Genomic DNA, 24,725 nt, shown 5'->3' with positions numbered 1-24,725 from the left:
ACCATCCTTAGGCTGGCAAGACGCAGGGAGAAGGTGGTATCATCAGAGCCCAGGAGTTACGATCACCCAGCAGAAGACAAAGTCAAGGCAGGCATGTCCCATACTTGCTGGAGACCTCAGAAGAGGGGCAGCAGCTTCGGGGAGATGCCTCCCAAGGCAGCAAAGGAAGGAGAAGACAACTCTGCCATTCTCACCAGCGCCTCGCATTGACTAAGCCAGCTGGAAGACAGCTGACCCTGGATCCTGAGAGAGCCGGCCTTCAGGAGCCAGCAGCAGGGTAGAGGCATGGCAGGCAAAGCATCTGAGCACATAAGCGTAGGACCCACAGAATCTGGTAAGAGCAGGAAGAGATACAGAACATTCTATTCTCAATAAAATCAAAGCTCAAGTGTTAGAGCAACTTAAAAGAGTGTTGCAATCAAAGGTGGGATATTTTTAAATTTCTTGCTTTTCAGAGGTCCTGTTCTAGTTGTGATTTGAGTCATCACTTCTTTTCATTTTTTATTTTAGGTCATGGAAGACCCAGCATGTAGGGGAACTTCTTTATTCTGTGTCCAAATATGAAATCTGTACGGGTGTAGCTTCTTTCTCCCTCAATTTTTGTAAGCAAATTTGATTAAGCATTTGAAAACTGCAGAGGTAAAAGGTGGAAGAAATTCTGCCTCTGCCAATTGGCAGCTCTGTGATATTGGACAATCCACACAACCAAACTATGCAGGTGTAAATTCCTCATATCTAAAATGGACACAGTAATATCTTCTTACTTATCTCACTGGCTTATTGAAATGATCATAGTTTTTGTTTGCTTTATTGAGAAAATGTATGTGAAGATATTGGTATACAGAAAAGCATTATATATTGTTAAAACATTATATATATTAACACGCCTCCAAATCTGTCCCCCTACCATTCCATCCTTTATTTAGGGGGTTTGCTTTACTGAGATATAATTTGAATACAAATACATCTAAGTGTACAATTTAATGAGTTTTGACCAATATATACAGTTAGGTAACCACTACCACAATCATGATATAGAATATATTCATTGCCCCCCAAAATTATCCCTCATCCCCCTGTGCATTTTTATACTTTGAAACTCAATATGAGGGAATTCCCTGGCGGTCCAGTGGTTAGGACTCCATGCTTTCACTGCGAAGGGCCAAGGTTCAATTCCTGCTTGGGGAACTAAGATTCTGCAAGCCATGGGCCCAGCCAAAAAAAAACAGTCAATAGGTACCCACACAAAAACTTGTGCATAAATGTTCATAGCAGCATTATTTGTAAGAGCTCAAAAGTGGCTATTAAAAAGATAAAAATACTATTATACTATTCTATAATATGAATATAGAATATACAACATGAATATACATTTTTGAAGCCAGCCACCACATTAGTCTGACTACCCTGAGACTGCCATGTTGTGAGGAAGCCCAAGCCAGCTCAGCAGACTTATCATGTGGAAAGAGAATGAAGACCAGCCAGCCCAGGCTGCTCCATCCACCCCAACCTCGGTGCCAGACATGGAAGTGAGGAAGTCATCCTGGATATTTCAGCTCCAGCAGACACGATGGGGAGAAAAACTGAGGAACTAAACTGCAGTCAGAATTAAGGCCTCAGATATATGGCCCCAGTTGAATCATCCCAACCATCTATAGCCATTTGAATCATCCCAACCATCTAGTCATCATGAAATAGACAAGCTATTTTCCCTGAGCCCTGTCCTAATTCCAGATCCACAAAATCAGGAGCATAATACATGCTATCTAATGCCACTAAACAAACAAAACCTTTTTTTATCCACCATGGAATTTGAAAAAGGTATTTGAATGAGAAACACTGGCTGAAAATAAGTGCCATCCCTACCCTAGTTGCTGAATTGGCTCCTATGTAAAAAAACAGTAGCTCGTTATTGGCATTGACTTTGATTCAAAGTCATATGTGTGACCTCTGCAGAGCAGCCACAGGGATGGCATCTGAAAACTTACTCTGGCAGAATTTTCTTCAGCTGCTTTAGCTCAGAGGACCAGGAGTGATCTGTGAAAGCTGGTGTTCCTCCAACTTCCAGAGGGTGCTCCAGACACTCTGCAGCTAGATATGACAACACTACCTCAGCTTACCTGGTTTGGCGGAGGAGGCTCTGGCTTTTATGGGTACCCAGTCTGGGTTCAAATGCCACTCCACCGCCTAAACCAGTGTATGATTCTGGACAACTTAATGAATTTGGGGACACTGAATTTTCTCTTTGAAATGAGGATAATGACACCTAACTTTGTAGGTATGTTGTTAGGGTTAAATGAGCCTTACTTAACTGGCATTTAAGAATAATGATAGCTAATATTTACTGAGCATCTCACAAATAACTTTAAATCCCTCATCACCATCCTCAAGAGGTCTCTCGACACTGCCTGGCAATTTCAGAAACACTGCCTGGCAATTTCAGAAGTAAGCTGAATTTGCACTATTTTATACCCTTCCTCTCTCTTCACACCTTCCCCAGACCCTCTCTCCCTCACTTTAAGCTGATGACTTCACATCATATTTCACTGATAAAAGAGAAGGAAACTACGTCATCTTTTAGTCACCAAATCTAGACTTCTCCCTGCATCTGCATCTACTTCTCCATTGCTCTTTCAACCATGGAGGAAGTGCCCCTCCTCCCACTAAAGACCAGTCCTCCATTTGTGTTGTAAATCCCATCACCTTTTACTCTCATCATTCTATGGGCATTCAGATAGGCTCCACTATCTCTTTGTCTTTGAAAACTTTACCTTGACACCTAAAGTCCCTCCACTTACTGCCTTGTTTTTCTGCTCCTTTTATGGCAGATTCTCAAGAAAGTTTCTACACACACCATCTCTACTTCATCACCTATTTACTCCTCAGCTCACTCAGATTTGGATTCCAGCTCCACCACTCTTCTGAGATTGTTCTTGACAAGGTCACCAATGGCCTTATTATTATCAACAGCAGTGTCTCCTTTATTGTTTTCTTATTTCACTTCTCAGCAGCATGAGGCCCACTTGGACTATGAAATATTCCCTGCTCTTAATTTCTGGGATACCTTATGGTCAACCAAACCAGATTATCACCTGGTTTTCCTTCTCCTTTATGAGAGTCTCCATCCTCAGTCTTTTTTCCTTTCTCAGCTCCGTGTGTCAACGTTAGTATTTCTCAAGATTCGATCCTGGGTCCTATTTTCTTCTGTATCTACACTGTTTCTCTAGGTGATCTCATCCATCACAAGCTTTAAATGCAATATTATGCTGATGGCTTCCAAATGTATATCTATAGTTCAGGCCTCTCTTATCATCTCCATACTCACATCCCTACTGCCTAATTGGCATACCTACTAGGATATCCAACTGGCATATGAAGTTTACCTCTTCCAATTCTACTTTATTGCTAAAACCAGAAAACTAGGAGCCACCCTTGACTTTTCCCCTTCCCTAATTTTATAAATTTATGTAATAATTTCTGTTGATTTTACTTCCAAAATAGGTCTCAAAACTGCCCACTTCTATCCATCTCTACTGCCAGACTTCCATCATCTTTCATCTGGATGGCTGCCTCCAGGATTTCCCACTTGCCCCTGCCCTTGTCCTTTCTCTATGTAGCAGCCAGAGTTATCTTTCTAAACATAAACAAATCAGTTATGTCACATGTCTGCTTCAAAACTGTCACGGGTTTCCCATTATGCTTAGAATAATCCAAAGTGCTTACCAGAGACTACCGTGCCTCAAGCCTTCAAGCCCTTGTCTACACCTTCAAGCTCATCTTACCCTACTCTTCTTCTCCCTCATCATGCTGTAGTCACACAGGCCTTCTGTGAGTTCCAAATTCTTAACTATCCCAGGGTCTTCTGACTGTGATGCCCTCTGCTTTGCTCTGCACCTAGATTGCTCCTTCTCATATTTTGGATCTTAACAGTATGATCTAAGAACGGTCTTGCCCGCAAATCCAAGAGGGGGTTAAACACGTGGAGGTTTGTTTATCTCTTATAACAAAATTTCCAGAAGTAGGCATTCTAGGGCCGGCACAACAGCTCCGTGAGCTTATAGGGACTCAGCCTCTTTCTTTCTTTCAGCTCTACCATCCTTCATATATTGCCCTTCTCATGTCTGACCTCATACTTGCTGCCTCATGGTCACAGATGTCTGGTACACCTTAAGGCCTTAACTCTATCTTCAAGGCAAAATAAGAGGAGAGTAAAGGAGCAAAGCCCACTTTTGATTTAACTTTTTATTATGCAGAATTCCAAACATAACAAAGAGAATGATATGAAGACACTCCCCATCCATGGATCCATTATGCAACTACAATAATTATCAATCTGTGGCCAGTCATGTTTCATCTATACCCTCTGCACACACTCTCCCTCTCCCCTTATTATTTTTTTATTTTTTATTTTTTTTAATTTTTTTTAAATTTTTGGCTGTGTTGGGTCTTTGTTTCTGTGTGAGGTCTTTCTCTAGTTGAGGCAAGCGGGGGCCACTCTTCATCGCGGTGCGCGGGCCTCTCACTATCACGGCCTCTCCTGTTGCGGAGCACAGGCTCCAGACGCGCAGGCTCAGTAATTGTGGCTCACGGGCCTAGTTGCTCCGCGGCATGTGGGATCTTCCCAGACCAGGGCTCGAACCCGTGTCCCCTGCATTGGCAGGCAGATTCTCAACCACTGCGCCACCAGGGAAGCCCCTCCCCTTATTATTTTGAAGCAAATCCCAGACACTGTATCATTTTCCCCAAATATTTCACTATGTATCTCTAAAAGATAAAACTCTTCCTTTTTAAACAAAACCACAATACCATTATCACACAAAAATTAACAGTTCATTAATATCATCAAATATCCAGTATTCAGATTTCCAAGTGTCCCATAAAAGTCATATTTTTTATAGTTTAAAGTATCCAAATAAGACTACTACTTGCAATTGATACATCCTTGAAGTCCCTTTTGATCTGTAGGATCCCCCTTCTTTTGTTTTCTCTCAATTTATTTTTTGAAGAAACCAGGTCATTTGCCTTGTAGAGTTTCCTACAATCTGGATTTTCCTAATTGCATCCGGATGGTGTCCTCTGTCTTCTATATCTTATAAGTTCATAGTTGGAACTACAGGTTTGATTAGATTCAGGTTTGTTTTTTGTTATGTTCTGCTATCTGAAAGCATCTAATGTCTGATTGTTTCTCTTTGTGATAATAGCAGCTTTTGATGATTACTGCCTAGGTCCATTAATTATGTTATAAAATGGTGATGTTTTAATTATATCATTCCTTCTTCATTTATTAGCTGGAATACTTCTATAAAGAGAAACTTCCTGCCTTTATTATTAGGTTACTCAACGGGTACAGAAAATAAAGGAAAGATAAATGCTTGATTCTTTTCCTTAGTTTACCAGTTTTCAAAATAATTCACTAGTGATTCACTAGTGTCCTCCAATGATAACCAGTCAGCCTTTTTTAAAAAGTTGTCTTTATGAACTTTTGGATTTAAACATATTTGATGAGTTTCAATACATTGCAGTTATTATCCTTATTAATGCTCAAATTGTCTCATCTTTGCCCTTTGGGAGTGTCCTCAAATTGGTTCACCAGTTCCTTTTCTATGAAAAAAAACCCAAATCTTTCCTGAAACATCGTTTGGCTCATTTCCACTTCTGTCCCTCTGGCCAGAGTTGTGTCACGTGGCTACGCTGAGCTAGAAGGTAGTGGTAGTTTGGATCATTCACTGTCTCTTGAAAGAGGTTTCCTCTCATGCCTCATCTAAAGAATGCACCCCCCATTATTCTGTAAAGCTCTATCTTGTTTACTTCCTTTATACTAGTAACTGTAAACTGTAGCTATTTTATTTGTTCATCTGTTAAATGGGTCTGATTGCCTTACTGGTTGTAAGCTTCATGATATTTTCCCTAGCACAATACCTGTAGGTGCTCACAGAAGATACTCTATAAGTATTTGTTGAATAAATAAGTAAATGAGGTAGACACTACTGTTATCCCCATGGTATACATTGCTGCCCAGTACGGTAGCTAGTGGCCACATGTTACTATTTAAATTTAAATAGTACAGCTACTATGGAAAACAATATGGAGGTTCTCCAAAAACTTAAAAAACAGAACTACCATATGATCCAACAATCCCGCTTCTGGGATTATATATAGAGGAATTGATCTCAGGATCTTGAAGAGATATCTGCACCCCCATGTCAATTACAACATTCTTCACTGTAGCCAAGACATTGAAGCAACCTAGATGTCCATCAGTGGATGAATGGATAAAAAAAAAGATGTGGTATGTACATGTGATGGAATATTATTCAGCTTTTATAAAAGAGGAAATCCTGACATTGGCAACATATGGATGAACCTAGAGGACATTATGCAAAGTGAAATAAACCAGACACAGAAGGACAAATACTACATGATGCCACTTATATGAGGAATCTAAAATACTCAAACTCATAGAAGCAGAGAGTAGAACCGTGATTGCCAGGGGCTGGAGGGAGAGGAAAATGGGGAGGTATTAGTCAAAGGGTACAAAGTTTCAGTTATGCAAGCTAAGTCTTTGAAATCTACTGTACAACATAATGCCTATACTTAATAATAGCGTGTACTTACAAATTTGCTAAGATGGTAGATCTCATGTTAAGTGTTCTTATCATCATCATAATAATGTAATAGTAGGGAAAGAGGGCAAAAGGAAACTTTTGGAAGTGATGGATAAGTTTATGCCGAAAATTGTGGTGAAAAATTGTGGTGATGGTTTCACAGGTATATACTTATCTCTAAACTCATCAAGTGGTATACATTAAATATATACAGTTGTTTTATATGTCAGTCATAGCTCAATAAAGTGGCTTTTAAAGTAAGTTAATTTTTTAAAATCGTAAATTAATTAAAACAAAAATACAATTTAAAATCCAGTTCTTTTGTCACATTAGCCACGTATCAAGTACTCAGAAACCACTCATGGCTAGTGACTGCCACCGCAGTGTAGATATAGTGCATTTACCCCATCACAGAATTCTATTGGAAAGTGCTGGATAAAAGAAGAAGCTGGCTGAGAGGAGGAGCTGGGATTCAAACCTATGTCTGAGTGACTTCAGGGATAGAACTGTTTTTTTTTTTTAATTAATTTTTATTGGAGTATAGTTGCTTTACAATGTTGTGTTAGTTTCTACTGTATAGCAAAATGAATCAGCTATACATATACATATATCCCCTCTTTTTTGGATTTCCTTCCCATGTAGGTCACCACAGTGCATTAAGTAGAGTTCCCTGTGCTGTACACTAGGTTCTCATTAGTTATCTATTTTATACATAGTATCACTAGCGTATATGTGTCAATCCCAATCTCCCAATTCCTCCAACCCCCCCACAGATAGAACTCTTAACAACATGTAGTATGTAATATCATTGTTGTTATTACTTGCTTAGTCCTTTCAATTTCAGCCCCTCTGAAAGAATTTACAGGGAGCTTCAAGCCTGGCTACCTCATAGGGTAACCAACTGTCCCAGGGAGTTTCCAGGATGCAGAAAAGTCCCAGGCAAACCATGCTACCTAATTATCAGAATTCTCTATTGAGTTTTGTGGCAGGCAAATAGATGGGCTCACTCAACTGCATTTCAACCCCTTGTAATATGCCGTATTGTGCACTACACGTGAGAAAACTGCTGACTTCATTTCCCAGACTCCCTTAGAACTTGGGTCCTGTACACGGCTTAGCCCAGCCAAACAGATGCACGTGGGCAGCATCTGGAAGGCCAGATTGAGGAGGAGGCTGCACTTCTGCTGTTTTGTCTGGTGGGTGGTGCCATGGCAGCAGGGGTCCCAGGGTGTTGTCTTGGACATCATGGATTTGGAGAGACAGAATACAGGACAAGAATTTTGTAGGTTTCCATTCAGCCTGAGACAGTCAGTCCTGGACCCGGCGGTAGGAGCAGTGACTCCCTGATTTCTTGGTTTACTGTTGTACAAGATGTAGCAGTTCCCTTATAGAAGTTCCCTTAGGAAGCTGATCCTGTGGTGGGATCCTGGGATTCATTACTGGGAGCCCATCCTAGAGGCTGTTCCTTCAAACTTTCCAGTGATTTTTATTTACCCAATTCCCTGCACTAATTCATTTTATGAGGAAATGAGTTAAAGTGGCTTTTATCACTTGCAGCTGAAGAAACTTCAGTATTCAGAGGGGACTTCGCCCAGAAAACAGGGAAGCTATAAGACAAATTTGAATGCCCTGAATGCTGGGACCCTAATCGAAGCCTCTCCCTTCCACTGATATCATTCTCAAAGGAATGTGCATACCCCCTTTTCACCAGCATCCCCCCAAATATTGGAACTTTGGTGATGAAGAGATGAATACATATATACACACATACACACAGATGTAGATATGGATATGGATATAGATACACATTTTTTTTTCGTCTTCCATATGCTGGAATGCTCTTCCAAATCTCTCTACATGATACTTCACACCTCAATCTCTCAACCTTCAGGAACCAGGATCAATGTGGTTTCCTCAATTACCCCCATGTAAACTGGTTCCTTTCTTCCAATAATTCTCTTTCACATCATTTTATTTGATTTTCATGTTACTTAACACAGTCTGTATGTATTTATTTAATTGTTTATTTTCTGACTTCCCCTGCCCCCCTCCCCAGAGGACGGTGTGCTCCATGATGGGAGGGACTTTTTACCTTGCTCATCACTGTAACTGGGAACAGTGGGTTACACACGGTAGCATCATTTTAAAATATTAGTTGAATAGGTATATAAAATAGAGAATGGTAATAGCTAGGACATTTTTTGGGAAACAAAGACCCAATGCAGCCAAAAATTAATTAATTAATTAATTTTAAAAAATGGGACGGACTTCCCTGGTGGCGCAGTGGTTAAGAATCCGCCTGCCGATGCAGGGGATACGGGTTCGAATTCTGGCCCAGGAAGATCCCACATGCCGCAGAGCAACTAAGCCCATGCGCCACAACTACTGAGTCCGTGTGCCGCAACTACTGAGCCTGCATGCCTAGAACCTGTGCTCCGCAACAAAGAGAAGCCACCGCGATGAGAAGCACGCGCACCGCAATGAAGAGTAGCCCCCGCTCGCCACAACTAGAGAAAGCCCGTGTGCAGCAACGAAGACCCAACGCAGCCAGAAGTAAATAAATAAATAAATAAAATTTTAAAATAATTTAAAAAATAAAAAGGGAAAAAAGGCTCTTTTGGAGACATAAATCTAAGATACTAGACTGCAAAAACATTTCAGTGAGAAATAAAGGGACCCAGTAATTGTTGTGAAGAGCAATGCTGTGTGGGCAGTGGAATACTGTATCAGGTGTTCACAACCATGGCGTAAAGTCTGCAAGTGACCGGAGATACGCCACCTTTTGGGAGGCACTATGGCTGAGTTATGAAACGTGCAGGTTCTAGGGCCACCCAGACCTGACTTCAAGTATCTGTTATACATTTCCTGCTGTGTGAAAGTGGGCAAGTTAGCCTCTCTAAGCTCTAGTTCTCTCCTTCAAAACATGAGGATAATAACAGTACCCAACTCATGTGACTACTGTGCTAATTAAAAAAGATGACACTTAATAGTGTGCTTAGTACAGTGTATGGCATGTAAGAGCTCAATAAATGTTAGATAAGAAGACTACTATCATTTTGCTAAACCCAGCTCCATTCCTAAACTTATGCCCAGTACTTGGGGTCGCTCTGATTATAGCTTATCAAATTTCTAGGCAGCCACACTCCACCTCCCTTCACCAAATCATAATTGGTAGCTGCTCAAAAAATATTAGTGACTGACAGGAAGTTGGTTCATGTGAGGTGTGCTTCATTCCTGTACACACGGTGATTACTGGTAGTGGCAGCTGCTGATGATATAGTTTTCCACCTCTGTTGGCCAAAAACAAAACAAAAACAAAAACAACCCAACAACAAAAAAACTAAAATAGGCAACAATAGTATCGAGTAGAAAATGCTCCATCAACCCACATAGAAAAACAGTAAAGAGAATGGGATTGGCCTGAACCCTCTCCCATGGTCTGTTCCAGTGAATAATCTTCCTTACTTTTTTTTTTTAATATATAAATTTATTTATTTATTTATTTATTTATTTATGGCTGTGTTGGGTCTTCGTTTCTGTGCGAGGGCTTTCTCTAGTTGTGGCAAGCGGGGGCCACTCTTCATCGCGGTGCGCGGGCCCCTCGCTCTCGCGGCCTCTCGTTGCGGAGCACAGGCTCCAGACGCGCAGGCTCAGCAGTTGTGGCTCACGGGCCCAGCTGCTCCGCGGCACGTGGGATCTTCCCGGACCAGGGCTCGAACCCGTGTTCCCTGCATCGGCAGGCAGACTCTCAACCGCTGCGCCACCAGGGAAGCCCTTCCTTGCTTTTGATTTGCCCTATTGAGAGGGACAGGGTCAATTCATCCTGTCAGTCAGCAAGTGCCTACCATATTTATGGTAAGAATACCTCCTCCACTTCTACCCCCACCTTAGTTAACTTCTATTCGATATTCACAATTCAGCTTAAATATCATTTCAGCTACTAAGGTTTAAGACTAGGCCAGGTCCCCCTGGTATGTGCCCTCATGGCACTGGGAGTCTTACTTTGTTTTGCACTTCGCGGAATGCACTTACAGTTTTGCTCTTGTGGTGATTATGTGCTTAAGGCTTGTCTTTTCTGTAATCTAGATAAGGAGGGAGACTTGGTGTTTGCTTAAGAGTGTGTCCCTGGTACTTAGCTTGGTGCCTGCTGTGTAGTAGCTGCTCGATTCTGAAGAAAGGAAAAGAGGGAGGCTCTGATGCAGGGGTCATCAGCATCTCCCCATAGCCCATTGCTCACCAGAGCAGCGTTTGTTTGCTTTTGGTGGCCTCTGACTGCCTGGAGCAGCGCTCCTCCCCAGGGCCCTGAAGAGAGCAGCATGAGAAGCAGGGTCATTGAGAATAGCACTGTCCTCGGAAAGCGTGTCTTGTGTGAGGGGCCCCATGCGAATCTCTAAGAAAGGTACCAACACCGATAGCAAAAAGGCAAAAAAGCAAAAGAGAAGTCATTTTGGGTCAATATAATTCTGGCAGTTAAAGTTCTAGTAATTCTTTTTAAACTATATCTTGAAGAGTACCCTTTCTCCGAGCTCATACTGTCATCTGTGTGGCTATTAAGGGGTGGAAACTTGGGCAAATTTGCCTTTATTTCCATTTTAGCAAGGAACTAGAATGTCTACAGTGATAATGTGTAATGATGGCATGGTGGACAGGTTTTATCTGTGTCTTCAAAAAACAACAGTAAATTACAAGTCTTATTTAGAGTAATAGAAAACTAGTGCTGATGTCCCTTTTTTTATGGGAGGGAGGGAGGGAGAGGGAGAGAGGAAGGAAGGAAGGAAAGGGGAGGGGAGGAAAGGAGGAAGGAAGGAAGGGGGAGGGGAGGAAAGGAGGAAGGAAGGAAGGGGGAGGGGAGGGGAGGAAGGGTTGAGTTAGACTGAGATAGGCAAATATTGATATGGCTTACATATCAATGTAAGTTTAAGTACAAGAATGTCATGATCAGATCTATATTTTTAAAGGATCACCCTTTTTAAAGTATAAAACCCAGAGAGAATATAGGTAGAAGAGCTTGCTCCTTTTCTGCATATTTTATCTTGCATGCTGAAACCACCACATTCCCAGTTGCCCAAACTAGAAACACAGAAATTATCCTAGCCTTACCTCTCCCTCACCCTGCAATTAGCCACTAAATCCTATAGATAATTTAAATAATTTTTAAATCCACCTGATGATCTCATTCTGAATGGTGTGTCCTTCACTCAGTCCCTTCTCACCTCTTTCCTGGTTGTTTCCAGTAGTCTTCTATCTAGTCTTTCCAACTAGGAACTTCCTCCCCTATTTTATTCTCCAGACTGCTGCCAGAGATCCTTCCAGGATGCAAATCTAGTACTTTTTCCACAACCTAAAACTCTTCAATGGCTTCTCATGGCCTTCAGGAAAAAGTCCAAATTGTTTCCTGTGGTGCAGAAAGCCATCTGAGATTTGGACCCCATCTAACCTTTTTGGCCATCACTCATCTCCTCCCTTCGTAGGTTGTGTTTCAGCCTTGCTGAACTCCTGGCAGGTTCCCAAACATGCCAGATGGTTTCAAAACACCAGCAGAGTCTCCACTCCCTCAGTTCTGAATGGAATTCCTTCCACCTTCCACGATGAAATCCCATTATTGTTCAAAATTCAGTTTACGGGTCGTTTCCTCCCTGAAGCGTGTCTTAACATCCATCTCAGCACCATCTTCCTCCTCTGTCCTCCTATTCCATCATTGCTCACTCTCTGGAGTCCTCTGGAGTTCCCTTCCATGGCATTCGTGACATACTTTGTTTCATTCATTGTTGCTCCAAGGAAGGACCATCTGCATTTTTTTTTTAATCCTGTTTTTAAAAAAGTTACTGTTAGTGTTTTGTTTCTTTAATTTAAAAAATATTTATCATCATCATCACCATCATCACCATGCAGACTCCTGTGTTCCAAACCTACTGAAGGTCTATGAACCTCGGCCCAAAATTGGCTCTTAAAAATTCTCCTAGGTTACTGGTCATGTCCTGTTTGTTGATCAGGTGCTGGCTACACAGGGTGTTCATTTGTGCAAAATTCACTGAGCTCTACCCTTAGGGTATGTGTACATTTCTGTATGTATGTTATTTTCAGCAGAAAGTTGAAAAGGAAAAAGCTCCCTAGGTTATTCTTATGATGGAGAACCATTGACTTTCCTCTCCCTCTCTCTCTGAATTGTAAGCCCCTAGAGGACAACAAAGGCATTTATTTTGGCTTTGTACTCCCTGCATTTGTTTCACTGCCTACAGTATAGTACATGCTTAATAAATGATTAGTAAATAAAAAAATGAACAGAGGGAGAGAGTGCCTTGTGGCACTCTCCTCCCTCCCTCTCTTCCAAACATTATTTGTTCAACCCCCCTGCTGGAGCACATGATAGCTCATGCCTCAAAATTACACCTCCAAAACCACCCCCCGCCCCCATAAACCTGTGAGATGCCTCCTGGCTTCTTCTCTACCACATGCAGGGTGTAACTGATCCAGGGCACCAGCCTGACGAGGATGAGAGAAAGGAAGCTGGTGCAGGACTTTCTGTCCCCAAACCAGTACTTCTGCCCTACCTGGGTCTGAGCCACCTGGCTCAGGCCTTCCTCACCATGCCTGGGAATCAAGCTGGAGAGAATATGTCCTTGGAGATACTGCATTGCTAAATCTTCTATTTGCATTTCTGATGTAAAGTGCTTCCTAAACTACTCAGCTTAAATTATGTAGGAATTTGAAAACTTTATATTTGAATATTAAGGTGTAACAGTGGAGGTTTTTGTTGTTGTTGTTTTGGTTTTTTTTAGCAAATTTGCAGTAGAAAGTGAGAGACACCCTGGGTGAAATATCACCTAAGTCATTTATTCAGTCACAGATGATTACCAAGAGCTTCCTAGGGATACAATGATGAATGAGAGTCATCTGCCTTAATGGAGATTACAGTGTAGTGGAGGGAGACGATCAAATAATATCTAACTTTTTCATAGCACCTATGATGTGCTGGACACTTTACATATATATTCATTTCATCACTGTAACAACTCAGTGATGTTCTATGATTACCCCCATTGTAGCATTGCAGACTGATAGAGTCATGAAGGTCAAGTGTAGGAGGAGAGAGCCCTAATCTTGTCCTAAGGGTCAGGGAAGATTACTTGAAATATAAGCAGTTGAAGCAGAGATCTGAGGATTGAGTTGGAATCTAGTAGACAAAGAGGTCTGGGAACAGGCAAGGGAAACAGCAGATGCAAAGGGATATTCGTGTGTCTGAGGAACTGAAAGGCTTCTCTGTAGAGGAAGCATCAGGAGCTCAAGACGAGGCAGGGGAGGGAGGCAGGGGCCACATCACCTAGGTTTATCTCCATGTCTTCAAAAGTATAATAAGGTCAGGGAAGCAAAAGTAGGAGAATTAAGGTTTATTCTTAGCTTTGTTCTTAATAACCTCAGCCATCCCTCTGTGGCTCCGTTTCCTTATCTGAAAAAATGTGTGAATGGACCAAAGCACTCAAGTGGTCATGGGTCCTAAAGCTCTGATTCTAGGTCAGGCTCTGCTGGAAGGAATTCCGATCAAGCTGCAGGCCCTGGCTGCTGCTGAATGCGCCGAGGCCTCTGACTCCTATGTAGATTAAGTAAATACAGATGATGGAGAACATCACACACAATAAGTTACACGGTAAATATGGCTGTGAGTATGGTTTGTTCCCCTTGTTGGAAATGAAGGGTGATCTGCTAATAATAACAGTGTAATAAGGATAACCACCTCTTGTGGGCATTTAACTGTGTGCCAGGACTGTACCAGGTACTTTCAGATAGATTTCTCATGACAGCTCCTAGTTAGATTCAAAAGCTGAGGCCTCACGGGATTACACAGCTTTAGGAAGGTCCTCACCACCCATATTTGTCCTGCCCACTGAGCGTGTCCAGTCCTGTTCCCTGTCGCCAGGTGTGTTAACTTGAGCAATGACTTTCTCTTGGTTTGATCAGGGGCTGAGTTGGAATTTGAACCCAGCTCTGACTCCAGAGCCTATGGGGTTGTCTACCCTGCGATGCTGCCTTCCCTTCTTAAAACACAGGCAACTCCTTACTCTATAAATAGAGTGACATTGTCTCTTAAACGTCCTTTCTGGGTGAGGAAAGTGCTTTTTATAGCTTGGGACTGCTTCTGTTTACTTGGTCTCTTCCAGCACCGGTTAATTCCGCCTACATCTGTGACCTTCACTGTCCTTACACTGAATTCCTAGGTTTCCTCCCTGCAAAAGACAACTCCACGAGGCCACATGGTGTCTGTGTGTGCCAGCAAAGAAATTACACTCCTCTCCCTCTCCAAATCCGCCTACCTTTCTATAAATAATCGTTCTCCTTCCCCTCAGGCCTGTGAGTAGTTTGGTCACTTCACTGAACACACACACACACACACACACACACACACTCACAAAGGTTTCGGGGAGGAGTGCACGACGTGAATGACCTTGCAGAGGTATCTAGCTCACTGGGGACAGGATTAGCAAACCCAAACCTCTACAAATATTTCTTGTCTTCACCCCGCATTCCTCCCGAAGCTGCTCGCTCCTCTCGCGCCGGCCTCGCCCAGTCCCCCCTCGGCTCGCTCCGCCATACAAAGCCCAACCCGCCCATCTCTTCTTTGCAAAGCCAGAGAACTTCAGTCCCCATGTTGAAGCTCGGCGGTGGCGGCGGCGGTGGCGGGCAGGACTGGGCATGCTCAGTAGCGGGGACAGGTCTGGGAGGCGAGGAAGCCGCGTTTGAAGTCGCGCGGCTGGGGGATCCGGGGAAGGCGGGCTGCCGGGGCCCCGGCTGGGGGTGCGCTGGTATCCCCAATTCCGCGCCGGGAGTGGGCATGCTCCAGGCCGGCGCCGGGGGGCCGGAGCGCGGGGGGCAGGGCGTGGAGGAGGTTGGAGCGCCGGCGGGAGGAGGGGAGGAGCGCCCGGCTCGCCATCCCCCGGCGCCGGCTCTGCGGCTGTTGAATCGGAAGCCGCAAGGAGGATCCGGGGAAATAAAGACGCCCGAGAATGACCTCCAGCGAGGCCGTCTGAGCCGGGCCCCGCGCGCCGCCCCACCAGCCCCTGGCATGGGCGACCACGGCGGGCAGCCGGAGCGCTCGGCCCCGCATGCCCCGGGGACTCCCGCCGGCGCCGGCGCTGCGGCCGTGAACGGGCTGCTGCACAACGGCTTCCACCCGCCGCCCATCCAGCCGCCGCGCCTCTGCAGCCGGAGCCTCCCGGGAGGCGGCGACGCGGCGCCCCCGCGCCTCCCGCTCCAGCCAGAGCTCCAGCCACAGCCGCCGCCCCCTCAGCACGACTCCCCGGCCAAGAAATGCCGGCTGCGGAGGAGGATGGACTCGGGGAGGAAGAACAGGCCGCGTAAGTCCCTCCGGGAGGGGAGCGCGGGCGCCAGGCAGGCGCAGCGCGGGGTCCGGCACCCGGGAGCGGCGGGCCAGGCACCGAAGCGCGCGTCGTGCACACCAGCGCCCGCCGTCGGCGGACGGATCTGAGGGGGCGCAAGCACTACGGATCGTTGCCTAAGCCTGACCCTTGCTTGCTTCCATCTGTAGAATAGGCCGATTGGACTCGGAGTCTGAGCTGCTCCTCAGGTCACGGCTCTATGGAAGGCAAACGCACTGGCCACCTTACTAATTTGTCGGTGGGGAAATGCACGTGTGTCAACATTTGGTGGGGTCCGGGAGTAGAGTTAGAGCAGCGGTGGGTGGAGAGCCTGAGTTGCCCTCGTTCTTCTCTCCCCTTTCCCTTATGAGAGCTCGGGTTGGCGCTCAGGCAGTCAGCTTGCCCTTTGAATCGCAGAGAAGCCGCCAGCTCCCTGGGTCTATTCGCAAGCGCGAGGTCTGGAGGCGTGGAGTTTGACAGCCCCGGAAAATCACAGCCTATTAAACGCTGTTTCCTCGCAGCCAATGAGAGGACCTGTTGGGAGGGTCACACCCACTGATACCATGTGGGCCGGAACTATGTGGACCAATGAAGATTGGAGGTGAATTTTTTTCGGGGAGTTGGGAGGTGGAGTTGAGGTTTCTAATAGTAATGTACAGTGCAGAATGCTGAAATGCGTTATTTCACAGTCTAAAGCTTGTATATATGTAAGTTTGTGAAGAGTCCCTTCCCCGCTGGAAATTCTGAGATGCAAATTGTAGATCGAGTTTACAACAGGTTTTTCTTATCCGAGCTGAACTTAATTCAATTTGTTACCTCTTTCTGGGTCTCCTTAATGAAGCTTATAAATGGCAGAAAGCAAAGTAAGTAGAATGCATGCTAATAAGTGATTGCATTCAAACATGCACCTTTTGCATATAGGTTTTTCTGTTTCACATAGGGAAATTGCTGGATATGCTTTGGATTCGTCTGTAAGAGCTTGATATTTGGCAAACAGCTTCACTTTTTTCTGTTTCTGTTTATCAACTTAGACTCTTAGCTTTTCTGCATTCAGTTAAAGTCTCTGAGACTTTGGAAAGCGTTTTAACTCGACTGTGGGACGCGGTAACTCTGATACTTGTGTTTTGTAGGTCTGAAATGTTTCGGTTGAAAGTTAACGTCTTGTCGGGAACTTTGAACCCATACAGCAGATTGGCTACGGTTGTAAGGAAGGCAACTAACACCTGAATTTCTGTTTTTGTTTTTGAGTCTTGTTAGAAAATGACATTCTTTATGGATTTAGCATTGATTCCTAATGATTTATTAACCTGTTTTACTTCTTTTGAAGCCACATTTTAGTTATTTCTCTGATTTTACATTAACAAACTGTATGAGAATTCACAATGTAAATAGCTAAAATATAACGAAAGAGAACTGCTTTGAGTATTTAGTATTGCTAGCTTAAATGGTCTGTGTTTGAGTGTATAATACCTCTTGAAATAATTTTTGAGGAATTGAAAATACACTCTCTTAACAATAGCATGAAGGCAGAGAAAAAATAACCTTGAGCCTTAACTTTTGCTTGCAAATCCACAGGAGGTATTATTCTAGAATACAAGAAAGTATAACTTTATGCCTGTGTGCTTTGTCAGGTATTAGTTTTGTATTTTTTTTTTAATGAAAACCATAGTTATTTTAAGTTTAGCGATCATACTTATTTATCAACTTTTAAAAAGAATTCATCAAAATTGACTTTTCATTATCCTATCATGTTTTTTTTTCTCAAATTTGAACAAACATTTCTGAAATAAATTTTACATGTTCTGAGCCACATCTGCTGTGTAGACTACCAAAATCTCTTAGTTAAAACTAGGCTTAATGTAGTATCTTTATACCTTGCCTATTAGCATTCAAGTATCTTTTTACAAAAAAAAAGAAAAAAAATACTGCCCAATCAGTTGATATTTAGGTAATCTAAGACAAATCTACTTAGACTCAAGCACATCCCTATTTTCTGATGACTGATAGATTTTTACATAAGCAATTATTACAAAGAGTATTTACATGTTTTAAATGAAATTTGAGTATGTGGTTGATAAAAGCATCAAAGCTGGACGAATAATTAATTCCTACTTACAGTTTGCAACTTCAGACTCCTGCTTCTGTCCAAACCAGAGGTGTTTTAGGGCAGCCAGGTATCACTTCTCTCAGATAGGCACCTGGATTGCATATGTGAGTAGGTATGTTTCTATTTGCTAATATTTTGGGTAGAGTGCAATAAACATTAAAATACTTCATGTTTAAAAACAATGAATGGAATGAAACAAACAATTCAGTAGTTTTTGATTATTTAAAAATTTTAAATCTGATCCCTCAGTGCAAGGACTATTCACAATCTTGTAATCTAAATATCAGAATAGTGGCAGGTTGATTTTGCTAAATCAGGAAATCTTGTCCACTCTTTTTATCAAAAGATCACCTCACTCACTGTGCTTATCCTTGGAAAGCTTTTCCAAGACTTAACTGCTTCTTCAAGCTTTCTTGGTTACTTTAGCAACTGGGTGACCTCAGCCAAGTTAGCTCTCCTCTTGGAATGCTGGAGTCGGCTAGATGATCTTCAAGTATTGTTTGTTATGCTGTACCTTCAGATTCTAAGATACTTCAGAGCTGACGGTTCTTTCTACATGACTTCTGCGCTAGTTATCCAGTCTGCCACATGGCTTAGCATTTTATTATTATTATTTTAAAAGTTTTTATTTTTGCCTTGTGCTGATTGTTCCATGTATGTTATTGGTCTTTTCTCCGCAATTAAGTTGGAAGTCTTATTATAGACGGTAGTTATTTTCATATGCCGTGCAACTTGGGTACAGATATTTGAGTATTTGATTGATGTTGATGAAAAAGGTACAGGTGACATCATCACCACCTCATTGAAGTAGCCATTTCCATCTGTATGACAGACGATGGCGAAAGTCCTTCAGTGGAGTTTCCATGAGGTCTCTATAGGGAGATTCCTTTTGCATGCTCCTTGGTGCTCTGATTTTTTTGAAGCATACATAAGTAGCTGACTCCTTACGGAGTCAGCTCATACACCAAATATTTCTAAACTAATGATAGTCCTAGTAAAATGCCAAGAGCCTAATGTTTGTAAATGGTGTAGTTATTCAGACTCTGGAGGGCTTGAGTTTGAATTGCAGCTGGATGACCTGGGGCCATTTATTTAACCTCTATGCTGCAGTTTCAGTGTTGGTAAGATGGAGCTAATCATACAACCTCATCAGGTTGATGTGAGGATTAAATAAGATAATGTGTATGTAAAGAAGTTAGATTCCTGCTTGGCACATAGCAGTTATTCAGTAAATGCCAGCTGTCATCACCGCCATACAGAACACTGTTCACCACTAACCCACAGGACAAGACGACTGAGCTGGCAGAGACACCTCAGAATGACTTCCTTACTTAAAAAGGGGGGGTGGGGGGCGCTACAATAAGAAAGACCACAAAGTTTTATTTGATTAGCTATGACACTCCTAGCCCCACAATTACCTTTTCCCCCCCTTCCCCCCCAAAATATCGGGTAATACAAAAATGGAGGAAAAAAGCAGGAAAAAGTACTCACAGTACCATCACTCAGAGAAAATGACTGTTTAAAATGTGCTAAAGGTAATTTTGGATCACACTAAGATAAGATTTTGATAACTTTTTTTTATTAGACTGTATTTGATTTACAATGTTGTATTAGTTTCAGGTGTACAGCAAAGTGATTCAGTTATACATATACATATATCTATTCTTTTTCAAATTCTTTTCCCATTTAGGTTATTATAGAATATTGAGCAGAATTCCCTATGCTATACAGTAGGTCCTTGGTGATTATCTATTTTAAATATAGTAGTGTGTATATGTCAGTCCCAAACTCCCAATTTATCCTTTTTTATTTAAAAATTTTAGCAAAAGCATTTTCTTCCAGCATTAAAGCATCATTTGTAATGGTTGTATTATATTCCCAATGTTCCATTATATAGATATACCATAATTTATTTAACCTGTCTCTCATAGCTTTAGGCTGCAGCTAGAGTCTCTAAACATCATAAACAGTTCTGCAGCAACAACTTTGTACATAACTCTTTATTTTTGATGAAATTGGTGAATATATACTTTTTGGAGAAGGAACAGAAATGGCACAAAGGAGTATATAGCTGTTGCCTTGAAATCCTGGATATTTTATTCATTTATTTATTTTCTTTTTTCAGCTTTATTGAGGTATAATTAACATTTAAAATTGCAATATATTTAAAGTGTAGAACATGATGATTTGATATATGCATGCATTGTGACAAGATTCCCATCATCAAGTTAAGAAATACATCCATCACCTCATATATTTACTTTTTTATGAAAACACTTAATTCTGCTTTCTTAGCAAATTTCAGTTATACAATACAATGTTATCAACTATAGTTACTGTGTTTACATTAAATCCTCAGACCTTATTCATCTTATAACTGAAAGTTTGTACCCTTTTACCGGGCTCTCCCTATTTCCCTCACTACCACCACCCCAATCCCTGGCAACCATTGTTATTCGACCCTTGTTTCTATGAGTTCCACTTTTTTTTTTTAAAGTTTCCGTATATAAATGATACCACACACTATTTGTCTTTCTCTGTCTGGCTTATTTCACTTAGCATAATGCCCTCCAGCTTCATCCATGTTGTTGTAAATGGCAGGATTTCCTTCTTTCTCGTAGCTGAATAATATTCTATTGTGTACACATATGCCACACTTTATTCATTCATCCATCAGCGGACACTTAGGTTGTTTCCATACCTGGATATTTTAGACTCTAAGGATACTTGGAGACAAGCCACACTAGTGAAGAGAGGAGAAAAATGCAAAGGAGGAAATTGTTTGAGCCAGCAAACACTATGCTGCAGAAAGGTAAATATCTGAGTACCATCAGAAGACTCAAGGATGTGAGCTGCGCTCTTCCTTCCCAGTGTGTGGCAACAGACACGAGTAAGGGCTGGATCAGTGCCTGCAGCCTCCTGGTGGAAGTTCCGAATTCTGAGATTCTCCAGATCGAACACTAGCAGAAGATGGGTGAGAGTTCCTTATGCATGTAACACATTCGTGGGTACAAACTGAAGAGACCCTAACCTGTTACCAGTTTTAGCTAGCCACCACTGTCAAAGTGTAAGGCTTCACTTTTCTAAATATTGGGATATTTACCTTTGGCACTTAGAATTTCCCCTACTTCTGAGTCAGGCTAATTAGAAAACCCAGGATAAAAAGGTAAACAGGTAGAATTTTCTGGTTGTATCTGCATAGAGTGTGAATATATATGCTTTTTTAAAAACATAATCAGAACTTCTAGATGGACAAGGAGGTTTGCAAATCGACAACAAAAGACTAAAATGGAAAGCGAGGGCACATTCTAGATTGCTCCCTTCTAGGATGTGGTCAGATTTCTAAGCTTGTTGATGAAGTTAGGAATTGTACAATGCACATCTGAACTGAAGATTTAAGAATTTAAGGGCCCAAGTGTTCAGTGTCTAAGTGGTTAAGTCAGGTATCAGGATTTATTAGGGACATGAACACCACTTTTCCCCAAAAGGCCAGTAAGTGAATTTCAACATTAATACAAAACGTATTTTGTTTGGCATAGTAACGAAAGATGGAAAAAGTACTGTTACTTTTTAACATGTGGGACATTCAACAAGTAAATAAAAACAAACTCCAGCCTGGTGTTTGGAGACAGAATTGGTAGGGAAACAAAGAGTACTGGTTTTAATTAACAGGTTTGGGGTTGGCTTTTTTTATCTGTCTGATAGCCTCACTTTTAATAGTGTGTGTGTATGTTTTAATACAAACCAATTACCATGAAAATCAATCAAGGTTTGACTTCCATTATATTTAATTATGTGCTTTAGCTTTACTATGTAGGCCAGTGTTCACCTTGGGATGACAATATACTGAATCAGATAGGGCACACAGAATTTCTTTATTTTTTTTTAACATAATTTATTGGAGTATAATTCCTTTACAATGGTGTGTTAGTTTCTGCTTTATAACAAAGAGAATCAGCTATACATATACATATATCTGCATATCTCCTCCCTCTTGCCTCTTCCTCCCACCCTCCCTATCCCACCCCTCTAGGTGGTCACAAAGCACCGAGCTGATCTCCCTGTGCTATGCGGCTGCTTCCCACTAGCTAGCTATTTTACATTTGGTAGTGTATATATGTCCATGCCACTGTCTCACTTCGTCCCAGCTTACCCTTCCCCCTCCCTGTGTCCTCAAGTCCACTCTCTACGTCTGCGTCTTTATTCCTGTCCTGCCTCTAGGTTCTTCAGAACCTTTTTTTTTTTTTTTTATGATTCCATATATATGTGTTAGCAAACGGTATTTGTTTTTCTCTTTCTGACTTACTTCACTCTGTATGACAGACTCTAGGTCCACCCACCTCACTACAAATAACTCAGTTTTGTTTCTCTTTATGGCTGAGTAGTATTCCATTGTGTATATGTGCCACATCTCCTTTATCCATTCATCTGTCAGTGGACACCTAGATTGCTTCCATGTCCTGGCTATTGTAAATAGAGCTGCAATGAACATTGTGGTACATGACTCTTTTTGAATTATGCTTTTCTCAGGGTATATGCCCACTAGTGGGATTGCTGGGTTGTATGGTAGTTCTATTTTTAGTTTTTTAAGGAACCTCCATACTGTTCTCCATAGTGGCTGCATCAATTTACATTCCCACCAACAGTGCAAGAGGGTTCCCTTTTCTCCACACCCTCTCCAGCATTTATTGTTTATAGATTTTTTGATAATGGCCATTCTGACTGGTGTGAGGTGATACCTCATTGTAGTTTTGATTTGCATTTCTCTAATGATTAGTGATGTTGAGCATCCTTTTATGTGTTTGTTGGCAATCTGTATAACTTCTTTGGAAAAATGTCTATTTAGGTCTTCTGCCCATTTTTGGATTGGGTTGTTTGATTTTTTGATATTGAGCTGCATGAGCTGCTTGTAAATTTTGGAGATGAATCCTTTGTCAGTTGCTTCATTTGCAAATATTTTCTCCCATTCTGCGGGTTGTCTTTTTGTCTTGTTTATGGTTTCCTTTGCTGTGCAAAAGCTTTTAAGTTTCATTAGGTCCCATTTGTTTATTTGTGTTTTTATTTCCATTTCTCTAGGAGCTGGGTCAAAAAGAATCTTGCTGTGATTTATGTCATAGAGTGTTCTGCCTATGTTTTCCTCTAAGAGTTTGATAGTGTCTGGCCTTACACTTAGGTCTTTAATCCATTTTGAGTTTATTTTTGTGTATGGTGTTAGGCAGTGTTCTAATTTCATTCTTTTACATGTAGCTGAAGAGGCTGTCTTTTCTCCATTGTATATTCTTTCCTCCTTTATCAAAAATAAGGTGAGCATATATGCGTGGGTTTATCTCTGGGCTTTCTATCCTGTTCCATTGATCTATATTTCTGTTTTTGTGCCAGTACCATACTGTCTTGATTACTGTAGCTTCGTAGTATAGTCTGAAGTCAGGGAGCCTGATTCCTCCAGCTCCGTTTTTCTTTCTCAAGATTGCCTTCGCTATTCGGGGTCTTTTGTGTTTCCATACAAACTGTGAAATTTTTTGTTCTAGTTCTGTGAAAAATGCCATTGGTAGTTTGATAGGGATTGCATTGAATCTGTAGATTGCTTTGGGTAATATAGTCATTTTCACAATGTTGTTTCTTCCAGTCCACGAACATGGTATATCTCTCCATCTGTTTGTATCATCTTTAATTTCTTTCATCAGTGTCTTATAGTTTTCTGCAAACAGGTCTTTTTTCTCCTTAGGTAGGTTTATTCCTAGGTGTTTTATTCTTTCTGTTGCAATACTCCCAATAAATGGGAGTATTTCCTTAATTTCTCTTTCAGATTTTTCGTCATTAGTGTATAGGAATGCAAGAGATTTCTATGCATTAATTTTGTATCCTACTTTACCAAATTCACTGATTAGCTCTAGTAGTTTTCTGGTACCATCTTTAGGATCCTCTATGTATAGTATCATGTCATCCGCAAACAGTGGCAGCTTTACTTCTTCTTTTCTTATTTGGATTCCTTTTATTTCTTTTTCTTCTCTGATTGCTGTGGCTAAAACTTCCAAAACTATGTTGAATAATAGTGGTGAGAGTGGACAACCTTGTCTTGTTCCTGATCTTAGAGGAAATGATTTCAGTTTTTCACCATTGAGAGTGATGTTGGCTGTGGGTTTGTCATATATGGCCTTTATTATGTTGAGGTAAGTTCCCTCTATGCCTACTTTCTGGAGGGTTTTTATCATAAATGGGTGTTGAATTTTGTCAAAAGCTTTTTCTGCATCTATTGAGATGATCATGTGGTTTTTATCCTTTAATTTGTTATTATGGCTTATCACATTGATTGATTTGCATATTGCATATATTGAAGAATCCTTGCATTCCTGGGATAAACCCCTCTTGATCATAGTGTATGATCCTTTTAATGTGCTGTTGGATTCTGTTTGCTAGTATTTTGTTGAGGATTTTTGCATCTATGTTCATCAGTGATATTGGCCTGTAGTTTTCTTTCTTTGTGACATCTTTGTCTGGTTTTGGTATCAGGGTGATGGTGGCCTCGTAGAATGAGTTTGGGAGTGTTCCTCCCTCTGCAATATTTTGGAAGAGTTTGAGAAGGATAGGTGTTAGCTCTTCTCTAAATGTTTGATAGAATTCGCCTGTGAAGCCATCTGGTCC

General features: G+C 41.7%; 1 protein-coding gene across 7 annotated transcripts in view; it reads left to right on the top strand.

Moving 5' to 3' along the window:
• PANK1 (pantothenate kinase 1) overlaps window positions 1–24,725 on the top strand; it is a 110,288-nt gene that overhangs the window by 28,585 nt on the left and 56,978 nt on the right. Inside the window, exon 1 of one of the 7 annotated variants that reach the window (XM_068548161.1) lies at window positions 15,247–15,955. The exons of 5 other annotated variants lie outside the window; for them this stretch is intronic. In XM_068548161.1, coding sequence (XP_068404262.1) covers window positions 15,247–15,955 — 709 coding nt within the window. Of the gene's footprint in view, window positions 1–15,246; window positions 15,956–16,691; window positions 16,840–24,725 lie in introns of those variants that run through there. One more of the 7 variants, XM_068548162.1, reaches the window with a different exon arrangement.

The sequence above is a fragment of the Eschrichtius robustus genome, chromosome 7, assembly GCF_028021215.1.
Source record: "Eschrichtius robustus isolate mEscRob2 chromosome 7, mEscRob2.pri, whole genome shotgun sequence".
NCBI classification, from domain to species: Eukaryota; Metazoa; Chordata; class Mammalia; order Artiodactyla; family Eschrichtiidae; genus Eschrichtius; species Eschrichtius robustus.
Note: the sequence above shows the minus strand (reverse complement) of the source record. Positions and strands in the feature narration are given on the sequence as shown.